This window comes from Oncorhynchus mykiss, chromosome 28 (assembly GCF_013265735.2).
Source record: "Oncorhynchus mykiss isolate Arlee chromosome 28, USDA_OmykA_1.1, whole genome shotgun sequence".
NCBI lineage: Eukaryota > Metazoa > Chordata > Actinopteri > Salmoniformes > Salmonidae > Oncorhynchus > Oncorhynchus mykiss.
This window is the reverse complement of record NC_048592.1, coordinates 2,779,190-2,797,088: the sequence shown is the minus strand read 5'-3', so window position 1 is coordinate 2,797,088 and position 17,899 is coordinate 2,779,190. Positions and strand designations below refer to the sequence as shown.

The window sequence follows — 17,899 nt, the reverse complement described above, 5'->3', positions numbered from 1 at the left end:
ATATTCATGTGCACAGTTTCCTGTGTTAGGAAAATAATCCATCATCATCACACCAAACATACACAGAACATGGTTGCCGTGTTCTCAGAATACAAGCCATTAATGTTCTAGACACGTTTCATGGGAACGTTGCAGGAACATTTATGTGTATCAATTGTCAGGACGTCGCTTTATAGTTCTAAAGAATTGCTCTCCCCCCGAAAAAAATCTTTACCACATCACTTCTTGTTACTGTTGCCGAGCCAATCAATGCCCTGATTGGTGAACCACGGATCCATTCATAGCTCGCTGTCTGTTAGCAAGGGTAGAGATACTCACACACATATTTGACATACAATAGATGGTCACATTGTGTACGTACAGAGTCATTATTATTCAACATGTCCTCACCTGGGAATTAAACGCACAACCTCTACGCCATCGTGTTCATGTCAGGTATCAGTTCATCTGACTATTCTCATCATTGATTTGATTGACTTATTTCAGAAATGTAAGGGCTGAAATGATACTCCCAGTCCTTAATGATTGCAAGCCTACCCATAACGTGATGCAGCCACCACTATGCTTGAAAATATGGAAAGTGGTACTCAGTAATGTGTTGTATTGGATTTGCCCCAAACACAACACTTTGTATTCAGGACAAAAGTGAATTGCTTTGCCACCTTTTTTGCAGTATTACTATAGTGCCGAGTTGCAAACAGGATGGATTTTTTTGGAATATTTGTATTCTGTACAGGCTTCCTTCTTTTCACTCTGTCAATTAGGTTAGTATTGTAGAGTAACTACAACGTTGTTGATACATCCTCAGTTTTCTCCTGTCACCGCTATTAACTCTGTAACTGTTTAACTTCATTGGGATAGGGGGCACTATTTTCACATCCGGATGAAAAGCGTGCCCAAAGTAAACTGCCTGTTACTCAGGCCCAGAAGCTAGGATATGCATATAATTGGTAGATTTGGATAGAAATACTCCAAAGATTCTAAAACTGTTAAAATAGTGTCTGTGTATAACAGAACTTATTTGGCAGGCAAAACCCGGAGGACAAACCATCCAGGATTTTTTTTTTTTGTTCACTGTGTTATCAATTGGTTTCAATCTAGATTTCTGAGGCATCTGGTTACAGTTCCTATGGCTTCCACTAGATGTCAACAGTCTAGAAATTGGTTGATGTTTTTCTTTTGAATAATGAAAAAGTAGCCCTTTCCTTTCTGAGTGTTGAGCCAAGTGGACTGTTTTGTTTGGGGCGCGCAACCTGAAACTCGCTCCAATTTCATTTTATCCGCTATTGAACACAGTATATTCCATCTTAAATTGTATCAATTATTTACATTTTAAAATACCTAAAGTTGGATTAGGAAAGTTGTTTGAAATGTTTGGACCAAGTTTACAGGTAACTTATTAGATACTTTGTAGCCATGTTGGGTGAGTTGTAACCAGTGTTTTTCTGAATCAAATGTGCCAAATAAATGGACATTTTGGGGATATAACGACGGAATTTATAGAACAAAAGGACCATTTGTGATGTTTGTGGGACATTTTGGAGTGCCAACAGAAGAAGATCTTAAAGGGTAAGGCATGAATTATATCGTTATTTCTGAGTTTTGTGTCACGGTTGAAATATGATTGTCATGTGTTTGTATGATGGGGTGTTGTCCTCAGATAATCGCATGGTTTGCTTTCGCCGTAAAGCCTTTTTGAAATCTGACACGGTGGCTGGATTAACAAGAAGTTAAGCATTATTTTGGTGTATTGCACTTGTGATTTTATGAAAGTTAAATATTTCTAATAATTTTATTTGAATTTGGTGCTCTGCCATTTCACCGGATGTTGTCAAATCGATCCTGCTAACGGGATTTGATCCCTAAGAAGTTTTAAAGTCATCATGTTGAAATCCCTGAGCGGTTTCCTTCCTCTCTAACTTAGTTAGGAAGGACGCCTGTATCTTTGTACTGACTGGGTGTACTGATACAACATCCAAAGTGTAATTAATAACTTCACCATGCTCAAAAGGATATTCAATGTCTACTTTTTTTTGTTTTAACCATCTACCAATGAGTACCCTTCTTAGCGGAGCATTGGAAAACCTCTTTGTAGTTGAATATGTGGAAAGTGGTCAAAATTCGTGCTCAAGAAGAAATCTTACAGATTCCCATATTTGAGTGAAAAACTCATTTTAACTATATCAGATAGGTATTTTAACTTGGACATTAACATGTTTTGATAAGAATGTGAGAGTAGGGTGATTCCCTTAGCTCATTTCTCAAACTCATTCCACAGAGGGCCGAGTGTCTTCCTCCCTTGTAATTGATTGATGAAGTAAGGTCACTAATTAGGAAGGAACTCTTCTCGCCTGGTTGTCTTGATCTTAATTGCAAATAATAATAAATAAAACAGCAGACACTAGGCCCTCCATGTAAGGACTTTGACACACCTGTCTTAGCGGGTCTCAAATCCAGGCCATCAGCACCAATGACAAACACCATAAACACTGTCCCAATAAAGGATATCTCTAGGACATGTGCTTATTGGGTCGGTATAGTTAGGCCCTGTCCAGACTGAAAAAAGCCTAACCCTTCCTCCCTAGGTACTTGTGTGAATCTGAAACAACTTTATAGGTGTAAGGCTGTAAGAAATAGGGTGAACGCACTTTGAAGTAAATCTCAACTCTGTTAAAAGTACACTCAAGAAACGCGTTTATTGATCATTGTGATTCAGGAGTATAATTAAAATATGTTAACATCACAGAAGATTGGTGGCCCCTTAATTGGGGTGGATAGGCTCGTGTTAATGGCTGAAGCAGAATAAGTGGAATGGTATAAAATACATCAAACACATGGTTTCCATGTGATCCCTGCTTTTTGTTGCTGTTTCCACCTTCCCTGCGAGCTGACCTGTCTGGAACTGCGAGGAGTAACAGCGTGGCCTACGTTGCTACCATGAGAAAGACCAAAGGTGGTGGGAGTACCTTTGAGGACAGTGGTGTCTGTCTATCACAGGTGAGGGATATTTTAGACAAACAAAAATATTTCTATAAGCAGTTGTTACAACATCAAGAAAATAACTTCAAGAATTGTGTACAAATACTGGTGGAGTCAACTAATAAAATAATGGACGACGTGATCAGACTGGTCCAGGACCCGAAGAACGGTTTGCAGTTCTCCCAGAGTCAGCTCGATGAGTTTAAACAGGAAAATGGCAAGATGACAGCAATCTGTAAGTCATTGAGAGAGGACTTTAGTTATGTATGTGAATCCATGATAACAATGACGGACAAATCAGATTATCTCGAGGGACAATCAAGGCAGAACAACATTGTTGTGGACGGAATTGCAGAATCTCCACATAAGACCTGGACAGAGTCTGAGAACAAAGTGAGGGAAGATGGACCACAGGAAGATTGAGGTGGAACATTCCCACAGGATTGGAAAACCCACCACCGGCCCACGTGACAGGCCCAGGCCGATAGTGTTTCAAGTTCAAGACAGGCCCAGGCCAATCAAGTTCCTGATGTTCAAGGACAAGGTAGCTGTTCTGGAAAGAGCCAACAACTTGAGAGGAACATGCATTTTCCTCAATGAGGACTATGCTGAAGCTGTGCGCCAGAAGAGAAAATAACTTATCCCGTCCATGAAAGCTGCCAGAGCGCGTGGGGACAATGCTTACATCTGCTATGACAGGCCAGTGTCCACCCTCATTCCCAAAAGCCTGGAAGGGATGAGAGAGCCAAGCCTATGGGTTCGTAGATTCAACCCCACAGGCTCACACACACACACCAACTGATTAATGGACCACGGAATTATTATTTTTTCTCTTGCTTAGTTTGTTATTTTCCATATTATGTCAATCTCTGAGAAGCTACACAGGAAAGGCCTATATTAATATATGTAGCCTTAGAAATAAGGTTAATGAAATAACTTACTAACATCAGATAACATTCATATACAGTGCCTTGCGAAAGTATTCGGCCCCCTTGAACTTTGCGACCTTTTGCCACATTTCAGGCTTCAAACATAAAGATATAAAACTGCATTTTTTTGTAAAGAATCAACAACAAGTGGGACACAATCATGAAGTGGAACGACATTTATTGGATATTTCAAACTTTTTTAACAAATCAAAAACTGAAAAATTGGGCGTGCAAAATTATTCAGCCCCTTTACTTTCAGTGCAGCAAACTCTCTCCAGAAGTTCAGTGAGGATCTCTGAACGATCCAATGTTGACCTAAATGACTAATGATGATAAATACAATCCACCTGTGTGTAATCAAGTCTCCGTATAAATGCACCTGCACTGTGATAGTCTCAGAGGTCCGTCAAAAGCGCAGAGAGCATCATGAAGAACAAGGAACACACCAGGCAGGTCTGAGATACTGTTGTGAAGAAGTTTAAAGCCGGATTTGGATACAAAAAGATTTCCCAAGCTTTAAACATCCCAAGGAGCACTGTGCAAGCGATAATATTGAAATGGAAGGAGTATCAGACCACTGCAAATCTACCAAGACCTGACCGTCCCTCTAAACTTTCAGCTCATACAAGGAGAAGACTGATCAGAGATGCAGCCAAGAGGCCCATGATCACTCTGGATGAACTGCAGAGATCTACAGCTGAGGTGGGAGACTCTGTCCATAGGACAACAATCAGTCGTATATTGCAGAAATCTGGCCTTTATGGAAGAGTGGCAAGAAGAAAGCCATTTCTTAAAGATATCCATAAAAAGTGTTGTTTAAAGTTTGCCACAAGCCACCTGGGAGACACACCAAACATGTGGAAGAAGGTGCTCTGGTCAGATGAAACCAAAATTGAACTTTTTGGCAACAATGCAAAACGTTATGTTTGGCATAAAAGCAACACAGCTGAACACACCATCCCCACTGTCAAACATGGTGGTGGCAGCATCATGGTTTGGGCCTGCTTTTCTTCAGCAGGGACAGGGAAGATGGTTAAAATTGATGGGAAGATGGATGGAGCCAAATACAGGACCATTCTGGAAGAAAGCCTGATGGAGTCTGCAAAAGACCTGAGACTGGGACGGAGATTTGTCTTCCAACAAGACAATGATCCAAAACATAAAGCAAAATCTACAATGGAATGGTTCAAAAATAAACATATCCAGGTGTTAGAATGGCCAAGTCAAAGTCCAGACCTGAATCCAATCGAGAATCTGTGGAAAGAACTGAAAACTGCTGTTCACAAATGCTCTCCATCCAACCTCACTGAGCTCGAGCTGTTTTGCAAGGAGGAATGGGAAAAAATGTCAGTCTCTCGATGTGCAAAACTGATAGAGACATACCCCAAGCGACTTACAGCTGTAATTGCAGCAAAAGGTGGCGCTACAAAGTATTAACTTAAGGGGGCTGAATAATTTTGCACGCCCAATTTTTCAGTTTTTGATTTGTTAAAAAAGATTGAAATATCCAATAAATGTTGTTCCACCTCATGATTGTGTCCCACTTGTTGTTGATTCTTCACAAAAAAATACAGTTTTATATCTTTATGTTTGAAGCCTGAAATGTGGCAAAAGGTCGCAAAGTTCAAGGGGGCTGAATACTTTCGCAAGGCACTGTATTAGCCATTTCTGAGACTACTTAGATAATTCCTTTGATGATACAGCAGTAGCAATACAAGGATATAACATCTATAGAAGAGACAGGAATGCGTATGGGGGAGGTGTTTCTATATATATATATTAGGAGCCATATTCTTGTAATGCTTAGAGAAGATCTCATGTCAAGTGTTATTGAAGTGCTGTGGTTGCAGGTTCACCTGCCTCATCTAAAGCCTATTATTTTGGGGTGCTGCTATAGGCCACCAAGTGCTAACAGTCAGTATCTAAATAATGTGTGTGAAATGCTTGATAGTGTATGTGAAGTTGTTGAATTCTAGTTTGAAATACTTTCTTTACTAGAAGTTAATGGTTACATGTATGAGGAATATATATGGTTGGGTCAATGGAGGTTGCGCCCTGAAAAGGGTAAAGGGAATCACATGGTTGCGGTCACTGATAAGGGTGGAGAGGTGTTGATTAGTTTGTGGGCCAAGGTCAGGTCAGGCCACATGAAGGGAGAAGGCACAATTTATTACCCACATCACTAAACCTCCTGTCTAGCAACAATAATGTAGTGTTTAGAGAAAAGGAGGAGACTCTGCCTAAATGGGGGTATAAATATGTGTTTGTGTAAAGAGGTCTTTGTCTTTGCAGCTGTTTGACCCAGTGGGTGAATAAACTTGGTTTGAGCTTTTCCTAGTTGTCCGTTAGGTTCTAAATAACCAGAGTAAAACTAACAATGTTAACAGAGAGGTCAACTTTCCTGGGACCTCAATATTGACTGGTTTTCATCAAACAGTCCGCTCAAGAGGAAGCTTCCCACTGTAACCAGTGACTGTAATCTGGTTCAGGTTGTTAATTAATCAACCTCCAGGGTGTTTACAAACACGACAGGAACAAGATCAGCCACATGTAGTGATCACATGTTTTGCTTTGGCTTTTATGTGGGATGATCTAAACAATATTTGTTGGTCTGATGTGATTAATAAAGAGCACTTGTTTAATTTGTGAAATTGCTTCTTCCAATTATTGATAAACATGCACCTGTTAGAAAATGACATTTAGAAATATTCATGTATTAATGAGGAATTGAAAAACTATGGTTGAAAGTGATGGGGTAAAAGGAGTGGCTAATAACTCTGGCTGTGGCTGATTTATTGCAGATTTAAGAAATTATGTGACTAAACTCAACAAAAATAAAACAAACGAAGCCAAGATCAATGATATAAAGGATGAAAACTTTGGAGTATTTTAAATTAAATTATTGGGAGAAAGACAAATTCAACTCCACCCTTTCATCAAATCAGATGGCGTATTCATCACAAAACCATTTTATGTGGCCAATTATTCTAATGATTACTTTATTGGCAAAGTGGGCAAATTTAGGCAGGAAATGGCAACCATGAACAGTGAGCCATTAAGGCCACTTCTGCCTGTCATACATTTAATCTGAATCTAGTGGAAGGTGTTTGTCCTCAGGGCTGGAGGGAAGCCAAAGTAATTCCACTACCCAAGAGTGGTAAAGTGGACTTTACTGGTTCTAACAGCAGACCTATCAGCTTGTTTCCAGCTATCAGCAAACTATTGGAATAAATTGTTTGAACAAATACAATGCCTTTTCTCTGTAAACAAATTGACAACAGACTTTCAGCATGCTTATAGAAAAGAGCACTCAACATGTACTGACACAAATGGATGATGATTGGTTGAAAGAAATGGATCAGCAGCCTTTGATATTATTGACCATAACCTCGGTTTTCTTTAATGGGAACTTCTCTATTGTCAAACATGTAGGATGTGGTGTACCACAGGGCAGCTCTCCAGGCCCTGCTACCCTTTTTTATTTTTTTACCAATGATCTGCTACTGGCATTAAACAAAGACTGTGTGTCCATGTATGCTGATGATTAAACCATATACATGTCGGCAATCACAGCTAGTGAAGTTACTGAAACCCTTAACAAGGAGTTGCAGTCCGTTTTGGAATGGGTGGCCAGTAATAAACTGGTCCTGAACATCTCTAAAACTAAGAGCATTGTATTTGATACAAATCATTCCCTAAACTCTAAATCTCAGCTGAATCTGGTATGGTGTGGTATGGTATTTTATTTATTAATTTAACCTTTATTTAACTAGGCAAGTCAGTTAAAAACAAATTCTTATTTACAATAACAGCCTACACCAGCCAAACCTGGACGACGCTGGGCCAATTGTGCGCCGCCCTATGGGACTCCCAATCATGGCTGCTTGTGATACAGCCTGGAATCAAATCAGGGTGTCTATAGTGACACCTCAAGCACTACGCTGCAGTGCCTTAGACCACTGCACCACTTGCTGTTGAACAAGTTAAGGATACTAAATTACTTGGTGTTACCAGAGATTGTAAACTGTCATGGTCAAAACATATAGAATCAATGGTTGTAAAGATGGGAGGAGGTCTGTCCATAATAAAGAGATGCTCAGATTCTTTGACACCACACTCCAATCAGAGGGCTAATATAAATAATAATAATCTCTCTTGGCTAAAAGTTAAGAGACTGACTGCATCACTTCTTATTTTTATAAGAAACATTCATGTATGTAACATTCCAAATTGTTTGCGCAGTCAACTTACATACAGCTCTGACACACACACCTTCCCCACCAGACATGCCACCAGGGGTCTTTTCACAGTCCCCAAATCTAGAACAAATTCAAGAAAGTGTACGGTCTTATATAGAGCTATTATTGCATGGAACTCCATTTAATCTCATATTGCTCAAATGAACAGCAAACCTGGTTTAAATATACAGATAAAGCAACACCTCACTGCACATTCCCTATTGGACCTAGATGTTTTGTGTGGATATATTGATATGAAGGCTATGTGTGCTGCTTTAAAATGTATTTAGTTCTGACCTTTAGCTGTTCTGACTATTAATGTTCTGTATTGTGTCATGTTATTTCATGTGTTGTGTGGACCAGGCCTGTAATTTCATGATTTTAGAGTAAAGGCCAATTGGCCTTCAAGAGATGCCCAATCTACAAGGGCAACAAGGCCATTAACTAAAATAGCCAATTAAATTGCTTTGAAAACCGAAATATCGCAGCTATTCTGTTATGAAAAAAATAAGTATATGTAAATGTAGATAAATAATTAAAATAAGCCTACATATCGAATTGCAGGTGATGGTCAGACCTATACTGACATGAGAGAAGCGCTTGAAAATGTAGCCAAACTTTAATATCACTTTTAATTATATATATATATGCTGCTCCAATTTCAACTGTTCTGCCTGCGACTATGGAACCTTGACCTGTTCACCGGACGTGCTCCCTGTCCCAGGTGCTGACCTGTTGCACCCTCAACAACTACTGTGATTATTATTATTCGACCATGCTGGTCATTTATGAACATTTGAACATCTTGGCCATGTTCTGTTATAATCTCCACCCGGCACAGCCAGAATAGGACTGGACACCCCTCAGAGCCTTGTTCCTCTCTAGGTTTCTTCCTAGGTTCTGGCCTTTCTAGGGAGTTTTTCTTCGCCACCGTACTTCTACACCTGCATTGCTTGCTGTTTGGGGTTTTAGGCTGGGTTTCTGTACAACACTTTGAGATATCAGCTGATGTGAGAAGAGCTTTATAATTGATTGATGACCACATTTCCACTACCTCTCATAAAGTGTTAGTACTTATTAATTCTATGTAGCTGGACATCTCTCCATCATCTGCTTGAAATGTACTTTGAAGTGAATCTCAGCTCTGTTAAAAGTACACTCAAGAAAAACAGTTTTATTGATCAGGAGTAACATTAAAACAGGGTGAAATGACCCACCAACATTAGAACACGATGCAGAAATATATATGTATGCCAAAGATCAGTGGTTCACCAATTATGGCCTTGATGGGCTCGGCAACAGTAACAACGGGTGGTGGGTAATGAAACCCTTTTATTTTGGGGAGAACATTTCTTTGGGATCATCAGGTGACGTCCTGACAAATGATACACAGAAATGTTCATGCAACGTTTCCATGAAACGTATTTAGAACATTCATATATTTTATTCTGGGAACACGGCAACCCTGTTCTGTTTATGTTTGGTGGGACGTTGATAGAATATTGTCCAAACGCTCATAAAGCTGCACACGGGACTGTTTTTGCAACATTCCAATGGAACGTGTCTAGAACATGAATATGTTATATTCTGAGAACATGGCAACCACGTTCTGGAATGCTCTGTTTGTCATTAAGGACATTTCTAACTCTAACACCAGGACATACTAAATAGGTTCTCATGAGGTTTTTGCTAGCATACAATGTCCTAACTAACGGAAAACTAGACACTCAAATATCTGGGGAACATTAAGGGTAACATTGCAAAAACGGTCACTTTCCCTAAAATTGTTAGCTGGGATAGGATCACAGCTGGGTGTGTGTGTGTGAGATAGAGTTTGTGTGTGTGTGTGTGCGCGTGTCTGTCTGTCAGTCCATCTGTCCGTCCATCTATCCATCTGCTTTGCTTTCTGTGTCTGTCAATCGGCCAATCAGTATCGTATTTGGTAGTGATGGGCACATCAGAAGAGTCAACATTGTCTGTTGTTGGCCGTGGGGCAAAGACGATCTAGCAATCTTTCTCTGAAAATTTCTGCCATTGGGCTTGTGTGACAGACATCAGCAGCTCTGGGTGACAGGCTCAGGTTGTGTACAGTCTGGACCCCTGGTGGCTTGTTTTGGGCTGAGGGAGTAAGAGGGATCCGACCTTAGAGAGAACAGTAGGGGCTGACAAGAAATCTCTAGCAAGTTAGTGTTGTGACCCACTCTGTTATAGGAGAGCCAAGAAAGAGCGGAAGTAAGTAAGCCGAGGAAAAGGCAAAGAAAAAAAGAGCAAAGAGACACAAATTAGAGAAAGAGAAATAAAAGAAGAGGAAAAGAAAGAGAGCACAGTAGGGCTTCTATCTCCATGGAGACTAACCCCAAAATACACCAGCTACCCTCGAGGGGGACTCTAATCCTGTTTCAATAGAATGAGGGGAGGGGAGCAACACACACAGAGGCCTTGTTGAAACTTACTGAACACAGAGTGGGGGGGGGGGGGGGGGCAGTGTGTATATGCCTGTGTGAGTGTGTTTATTTGTGTTTGTTTGCTTGCTTGTGTGTATGTGCGTGTGTGTTTGTGTATGACTGCGTGTGCATGTGAAACAAACGAGTGCCAAAGTAAACCAACAACAATACCATCAATCACTCCCATCCCTGAGAGTCACCCTCTCATCCTCTCCCTCCCTTTTCCCCCGTGATCACTCACCCTCCATGGGGGTGTTACTGTCGGGCCGGTTGGCAAACACCACATCCACATACTCCAGCTGCATCCTCTGTAGAGAGCTCCTCAGACCTGTGAGAGAGAGAGAGAGAGAGAGAGAGAGAGAGAGGTGGGTAGAGAGGGAGCGGGAGGGTGAGAGAGAGAAAAGGAAATGAAAGAGAGAGGTAAACACCTGTTAGAAACCTGCAGCTACAGAACGCAGAGGTTCTGAGGGAAGGTGAGGGAGACCTTTCCTCCTCTGTCTCTCTTATCCTGTCAGATGAAGGCTTTGCTGTTTGAATCCCGAGAGGAGAGGAGAGGAGAGGAGAGGAGAGGAGAGGGATGAGGGGTAGAGATGAATGAGGTATTGTGTCTATCAGCTCAGCTCCATTCACAAAAACTAATAGGAGAGCAGACAGATGAATGCATGGAGAGAGGAGAGGATGGGACACAATAAGACAGGCAAAGAAAGGAGGTGTGTACATATGAGTGTTTGTAAAAGTGTGTTTACGTGTATACTGTATGAGTGTCTGTGCATGTGTGTGTGTGTATACATGTGTACATTTCTGTGACAGATGAATGCCAGTCCCTCGAGTTAATCATGTGAGGGAGTCATGCTCTTCCCTGTCACCATTCACACATCTTCATCCATGTCCTGTCATCTACAACCCGGTAATCCCAGTAGCCTTACACACATGCGCGCACACACGCATGTGCACGTGCACACACACACTAATCTGAGCCTGCTCTGCCATGATTTTTATAAGACTATGAAGGGACTCTATTTTGAAGTGACTCACACACACTCACACGACTTGCACTGATCAAGCAGTCTTAAGAATGGGTAGCCTCTACGTGCCTCTATTTGTGGAGATTAGCGAGACGTGGATAGAAGGGTAATACATCAAATTAATTCCATTGGTGGATATTGGATAAAGGAGGAAACAAGCAAGGTCATGAACCAAGTCCTGTTTAAAAATAGCTTAAAATATCCTGTCAATCAGTAGATAAAACCACCAAAAAACATTCCTGTCCAACACCAGTTTGCCTCACTAGTCCTCTACTCTTTACTATAGAAACCAGTTTAGACATCACTCAGAGATATGAATCAACTGTCTTTCTCGGCCCAACATCGATTATCTTGTGGTGACACCGCCACACCTGCCAATGCCCTTCAAAAAATGCTGTGAACAGCTGTCTCTTTTAGACAGTGTCTGCATCGATTGGCCAGCAGTGACATCCACATCAACAGTTTAAATAGGTTGTCAACAACTGTGTCTCTCAGCCAATCGTGTGCTTCATCAGTTAGCCTGCGGTGACATCCACCACATTATGGTGACACAGGCGCTGTGCCTCAGTATTGTTATCTATCCTCCAGACAGGACAGCTGAGCCCAACTAATTTGCTATGCTCTCTTTCTCTCCCTCCCTAAGTTTTCTTACTTTCTCTCAATTGATCTTGCCTGCTCTCTTCCTCTCTCTCCTCCCTCCCTCTCTCTCTCTCTGTCTCTCCCCTCTTCTCCCCATCCTTTATCTCTCATGCTAAACATATGATTCTGTTCTTCTTTGGGGGGAAAGTTAGAAGCTGATATGAATGTTAATACTATATGAGAGTGCTGCAGGAGGTGCAGGCACTGCTGTGGACGGGACGTTGTTGGGCTGGATCAGGGAATTGGTTTGGGGTAGCGTGCGGATTGGGGTAACCTGGGTGTCAGGTTTAGCTGTGTAACACCCTAAAAACTGTCAAATAGGAGACTGGAGGGACTGAAAGGGGAAACATGGAACGGTAAGGTGGGAGATGGCAGGAGAGGAGAGGAGAGGAAAAGGAGTGGTAAGGAGAGGACAGACAATAACAGGGGAGGAGAGGAGAGGAAAGGAAAAGGAATGGTAAGGAGAGGACAGACAATAACAGGGGAGGAGAGGAGAGGAAAAGGAGTGGTAAGGAGAGGACAGACAATAACAGGGGAGGAGAGGAGAGGAAAAGGAGTGGTAAGGAGAGGACAGACAATAACAGGGGAGGAGAGGAGAGGAAAGGAAAAGGAATGGTAAGGAGAGGACAGACAATAACAGGGGAGGAGAGGAGAGGAAAAGGAGTGGTAAGGAGAGGACAGACAATAACAGGGGAGGAGAGGAGAGGAAAAGAAAAGGAGATGCTAGGAGAGACAATAACAGGAGAGGACACTACAGGAGGGTATGGATAGAGGGGTGCTCATGTCTATCATATCATATTACAAATGGACCAACTCAATACCCAGAGACATCTGACCCTGAACGGTAGTAGAGACATACAGGTACTTCAAAAGAGGAGGTTAAGTTCAACTGAGCACACAGGAGGAAATAAAATACAATTGTATTGGCCACATGCCCATGGTTAGCAGATGTTATTGCGAATGTAGTGAAATGCTTATGCATCTAGATCCGACAGTGCAGCAGTATCTAACAATTTCACAACAAAACCTAATACACACAATCTAGTAAAGGAATGGGATAAGAATTATTAAGTATAAAATATATGGATTAGCAGTGACAGAGCAGCTAAGATGCAATAGATAGTAAAGAATAGATAGTGAAGGATACAATATCCATTATATACTGTATATATGAGATGAGTAATGCGAGATATGTAAACATTCTTAAGTGGCATTATTAAGTGGCTAGTGTTCCATTTATTAAAGTGGCCAATGGTATCAAGTCTGTAGGTAGGCAGCCACCTCTCTGTGCTAGTGGTGGCTGTTTAACAATCTGATGGCCTTGAGATAGAAGCTGTTTTTCAATCTCTCGGTCCCAGCTTTGACGCACCTGTACTGACTTTGCCTTCTGGATGGAAGCAGGGTGAACAGGCAATGGTTCGGATGGTGCCTTGCGAAAGTATTCGGCCCCCTTGAACTTTGCGAACTTTTGCCACATTTCAGGCTTCAAACATAAAGATATAAAACTGTATTTTTTTGTGAAGAATCAACAACAAGTGGGACACAATCATGAAGTGGAACGACATTTATTGGATATTTCAAACTTCTTTAACAAATCAAAAACTGAAAAATTGGGCGTGCAAAATTATTCAGCCCCTTTACTTTCAGTGCAGCAAACTCTCTCCAGAAGTTCAGTGAGGATCTCTGAATGATCCAATGTTGACCTAAATGACTAATGATGATAAATACAATCCACCTGTGTGTAATCAAGTCTCCATATAAATGCACCTGCACTGTGATAGTCTCAGAGGTCCGTTAAAAGCGCAGAGAGCATCATGAAGAACAAGGAACACACCAGGCAGGTCCGAGATACTGTTGTGAAGAAGTTTAAAGCCGGATTTGGATACAAAAATATTTCCCAAGCTTTAAACATCCCAAGGAGCACTGTGCAAGCGATAATATTGAAATGGAAGGAGTATCAGACCACTGCAAATCTACCAAGACCTGGCCGTCCCTCTAAACTTTCAGCTCATACAAGGAGAAGACTGATCAGAGATGCAGCCAAGAGGCCCAAATCAAATCAATCAAATCAAATCAAATTGTATTTGTCACATACACATGGTTAGCAGATGTTAATGCGAGTGTAGCGAAATGCTTGTGCTTCTAGTTCCGACAATGCAGTAATAACCAACAAGTAATCTAACTAACAATTCCAAAACTACTGTCTTGTACACAGTGTAAGGGGATAAAGAATATGTACATAAGGATATATGAATGAGTGATGGTACAGAGCAGCATAGGCAAGATACAGTAGACGGTATCGAGTACAGTATATACATATGAGATGAGTATGTAAACAAAGTGGCATAGTTAAAGTGGCTAGTGATACATGTATTACATAAGGATACAGTCGATGATATAGAGTACAGTATATACGTATGCATATGAGATGAATAATGTAGGGTAAGTAACATTATATAAGGTAGCATTGTTTAAAGTGGCTAGTGATATATTTACATCATTTCCCATCAATTCCCATTATTAAAGTGGCTGGAGTTGAGTCAGTGTCAGTGTGTTGGCAGCAGCCACTCAATGTTAGTGGTGGCTGTTTAACAGTCTGATGGCCTTGAGATAGAAGCTGTTTTTCAGTCTCTCGGTCCCAGCTTTGATGCCTCCTGTACTGACCTCGCCTTCTGGATGATAGCGGGGTGAACAGGCAGTGGCTCGGGTGGTTGATGTCCTTGATGATCTTTATGGTCTTCCTGTGACATCGGGTGGTGTAGGTGTCCTGGAGGGCAGGTAGTTTGCCCCCGGTGATGCGTTGTGCAGACCTCACCACCCTCTGGAGAGCCTTACGGTTGAGGGCGGAGCAGTTGCCGTACCAGGCGGTGATACAGCCCTCCAGGATGCTCTCGATTGTGCATCTGTAGAAGTTTTTGAGTGCTTTTGGTGACAAGCCGAATTTCTTCAGCCTCCTGAGGTTGAAGAGGCGCTGCTGCGCCTTCTTCACAATGCTGTCTGTGTGAGTGGACCAATTCAGTTTGTCTGTGATGTGTATGCCGAGGAACTTAAAACTTGCTACCCTCTCCACTACTGTTCCATCGATGTGGATAGGGGGGTGTTCCCTCTGCTGTTTCCTGAAGTCCACAATCATCTCCTTAGTTTTGTTGACGTTGAGTGTGAGGTTATTTTCCTGACACCACACTCCGAGGGCCCTCACCTCCTCCCTGTAGGCCGTCTCGTCGTTGTTGGTAATCAAGCCTACCACTGTTGTGTCGTCCGCAAACTTGATGATTGAGTTGGAGGCGTGCGTGGCCACGCAGTCGTGGGTGAAAAGGGAGTACAGGAGAGGGCTCAGAACGCACCCTTGTGGGGCCCCAGTGTTGAGGATCAGCGGGGAGGAGATGTTGTTGCCTACCCTCACCACCTGGGGGCGGCCCGTCAGGAAGTCTAGTACCCAGTTGCACAGGGCGGGGTCGAGACCCAGGGTCTCGAGCTTGATGACGAGCTTGGAGGGTACTATGGTGTTGAATGCCGAGCTGTAGTCAATGAACAGCATTCTCACATAGGTATTCCTCTTGTCCAGATGGGTTAGGGCGGTGTGCAGTGTGGTTGAGATTGCATCGTCCGTGGACCTATTTGGGCGGTAAGCAAATTGGAGTGGGTCTAGGGTGTCAGGTAGGGTGGAGGTGATATGGTCCTTGACTAGTCTCTCAAAGCACTTCATGATGACGGAAGTGAGTGCTACGGGGCGGTAGTCGTTTAGCTCAGTTACCTTAGCTTTCTTGGAAACAGGAACAATGGTGGCCCTCTTGAAGCATGTGGGAACAGCAGACTGGTATTGGGATTGATTGAATATGTCCGTAAACACACCGGCCAGCTGGTCTGCGCATGCTCTGAGGGCGCGGCTGGGGATGCCGTCTGGGCCTGCAGCCTTGCGAGGGTTAACACGTTTAAATGTCTTACTCACCTCGGCTGCAGTGAAGGAGAGACCGCATGTTTTCGTTGCAGGCCGTGTCAGTGGCACTGTATTGTCCTCAAAGCGGGCAAAAAAGTTATTTAGTCTGCCTGGGAGCAGGACATCCTGGTCTGTGACTGGGCTGGATTTCTTCCTGTAGTCCGTGATTGACTGTAGACCCTGCCACATGCCTCTTGTGTCTGAGCCGTTGAATTGAGATTCTACTTTGTCTCTGTACTGACGCTTAGCTTGTTTGATAGCCTTGCGGAGGGAATAGCTGCACTGTTTGTATTCGGTCATGTTACCAGACACCTTTCCCTGATTAAAAGCAGTGGTTCGCGCTTTCAGTTTCACGCGAATGCTGCCATCAATCCACGGTTTCTGGTTAGGAAATGTTTTAATCGTTGCTATGGGAACGACATCTTCAACGCACGTTCTAATGAACTCACACACCGAATCAGCGTATTCGTCAATGTTGTTGTCTGACGCAATACGAAACATGTCCCAGTCCACGTGGTGGAAGCAGTCTTGGAGTGTGGAGTCAGCTTGGTCGGACCAGCGTTGGACAGACCTCAGCGTGGGAGCCTCTTGTTTTAGTTTCTGTCTGTAGGCAGGGATCAACAAAATGGAGTCGTGGTCAGCTTTTCCGAAAGGGGGGCGGGGCAGGGCCTTATATGCGTCGCGGAAGTTAGAGTAACAATGATCCAAGGTCTTTCCACCCCTGGTTGCGCAATCGATATGCTGATAAAATTTAGGGAGTCTTGTTTTCAGATTAGCCTTGTTAAAATCCCCAGCTACAATGAATGCAGCCTCCGGATGAATGGTTTCCAGTTTGCAAAGCGTTAAATAAAGTTCGTTCAGAGCCATCGATGTGTCTGCTTGGGGGGGGATATATACGGCTGTGATTATAATCGAAGAGAATTCTCTTGGTAGATAATGCGGTCTACATTTGATTGTGAGGAATTCTAAATCAGGTTAACAGAAGGATTTGAGTTCCTGTATGTTTCTTTCATCACACCATGTCACGTTAGTCATAAGGCATACGCCCCCGCCCCTCTTCTTACCAGAAAGATGTTTGTTTCTGTCTGCGCGATGCGTGGAGAAACCCGTTGGCTGCACCGCTTCGGATAGAGTCTCTCCAGTGAGCCACGTTTCCGTGAAGCAAAGAACGTTACAGTCTCTGATGTCCCTCTGGAATGCTACCCTTGCTCGGATTTCATCAACCTTGTTGTCAAGAGACTGGATATTGGCAAGAAGAATGCTAGGGAGTGGTGCACGGTGTGCCCGTCTCCGGAGTCTGACCAGAAGACCGCCTCGTTTCCCTCTTTTTCGGAGTTGTTTTTTTTTTGGTTGCTGCATGGAATCCACTCCGTTGTCCTGTTTGTAAGGCAGAACACAGGATCCGCGTCGCGAAAAACATATTCTTGGTAGTACTGATGGTGAGTTGATGCTGATCTTATATTCAGTAGTTCTTCTCGACTGTATGTAATGAAACCTAAGATGACCTGGGGTACTAATGTAAGAAATAACACATAAAACAACAAAAAACTGCATAGTTTCCTAGGAACGCGAAGCGAGGCGGCCATCTCTGTCGGCGCCGGAAGTCACATGATCACTCTGGATGAACTGCAGAGATCTACAGCTGAGGTGGGAGACTCTGTCCATAGGACAACAATCAGTCGTATATTGCACAAATCTGGCCTTTATG

General features: G+C 42.7%; 1 protein-coding gene across 1 annotated transcript in view; it reads right to left on the bottom strand.

Annotated features, from left to right (window-relative positions):
- The window catches only part of LOC110509193 (voltage-gated potassium channel subunit beta-1), a 75,763-nt gene that overhangs the window by 13,245 nt on the left and 44,619 nt on the right, over nt 1-17,899 (bottom strand). Inside the window, exon 8 of the mRNA XM_036966697.1 lies at nt 10,832-10,918. Within this exon, the coding sequence (XP_036822592.1) occupies nt 10,832-10,918 (87 nt within the window). The remainder of the gene's footprint in view (nt 1-10,831; nt 10,919-17,899) is intronic.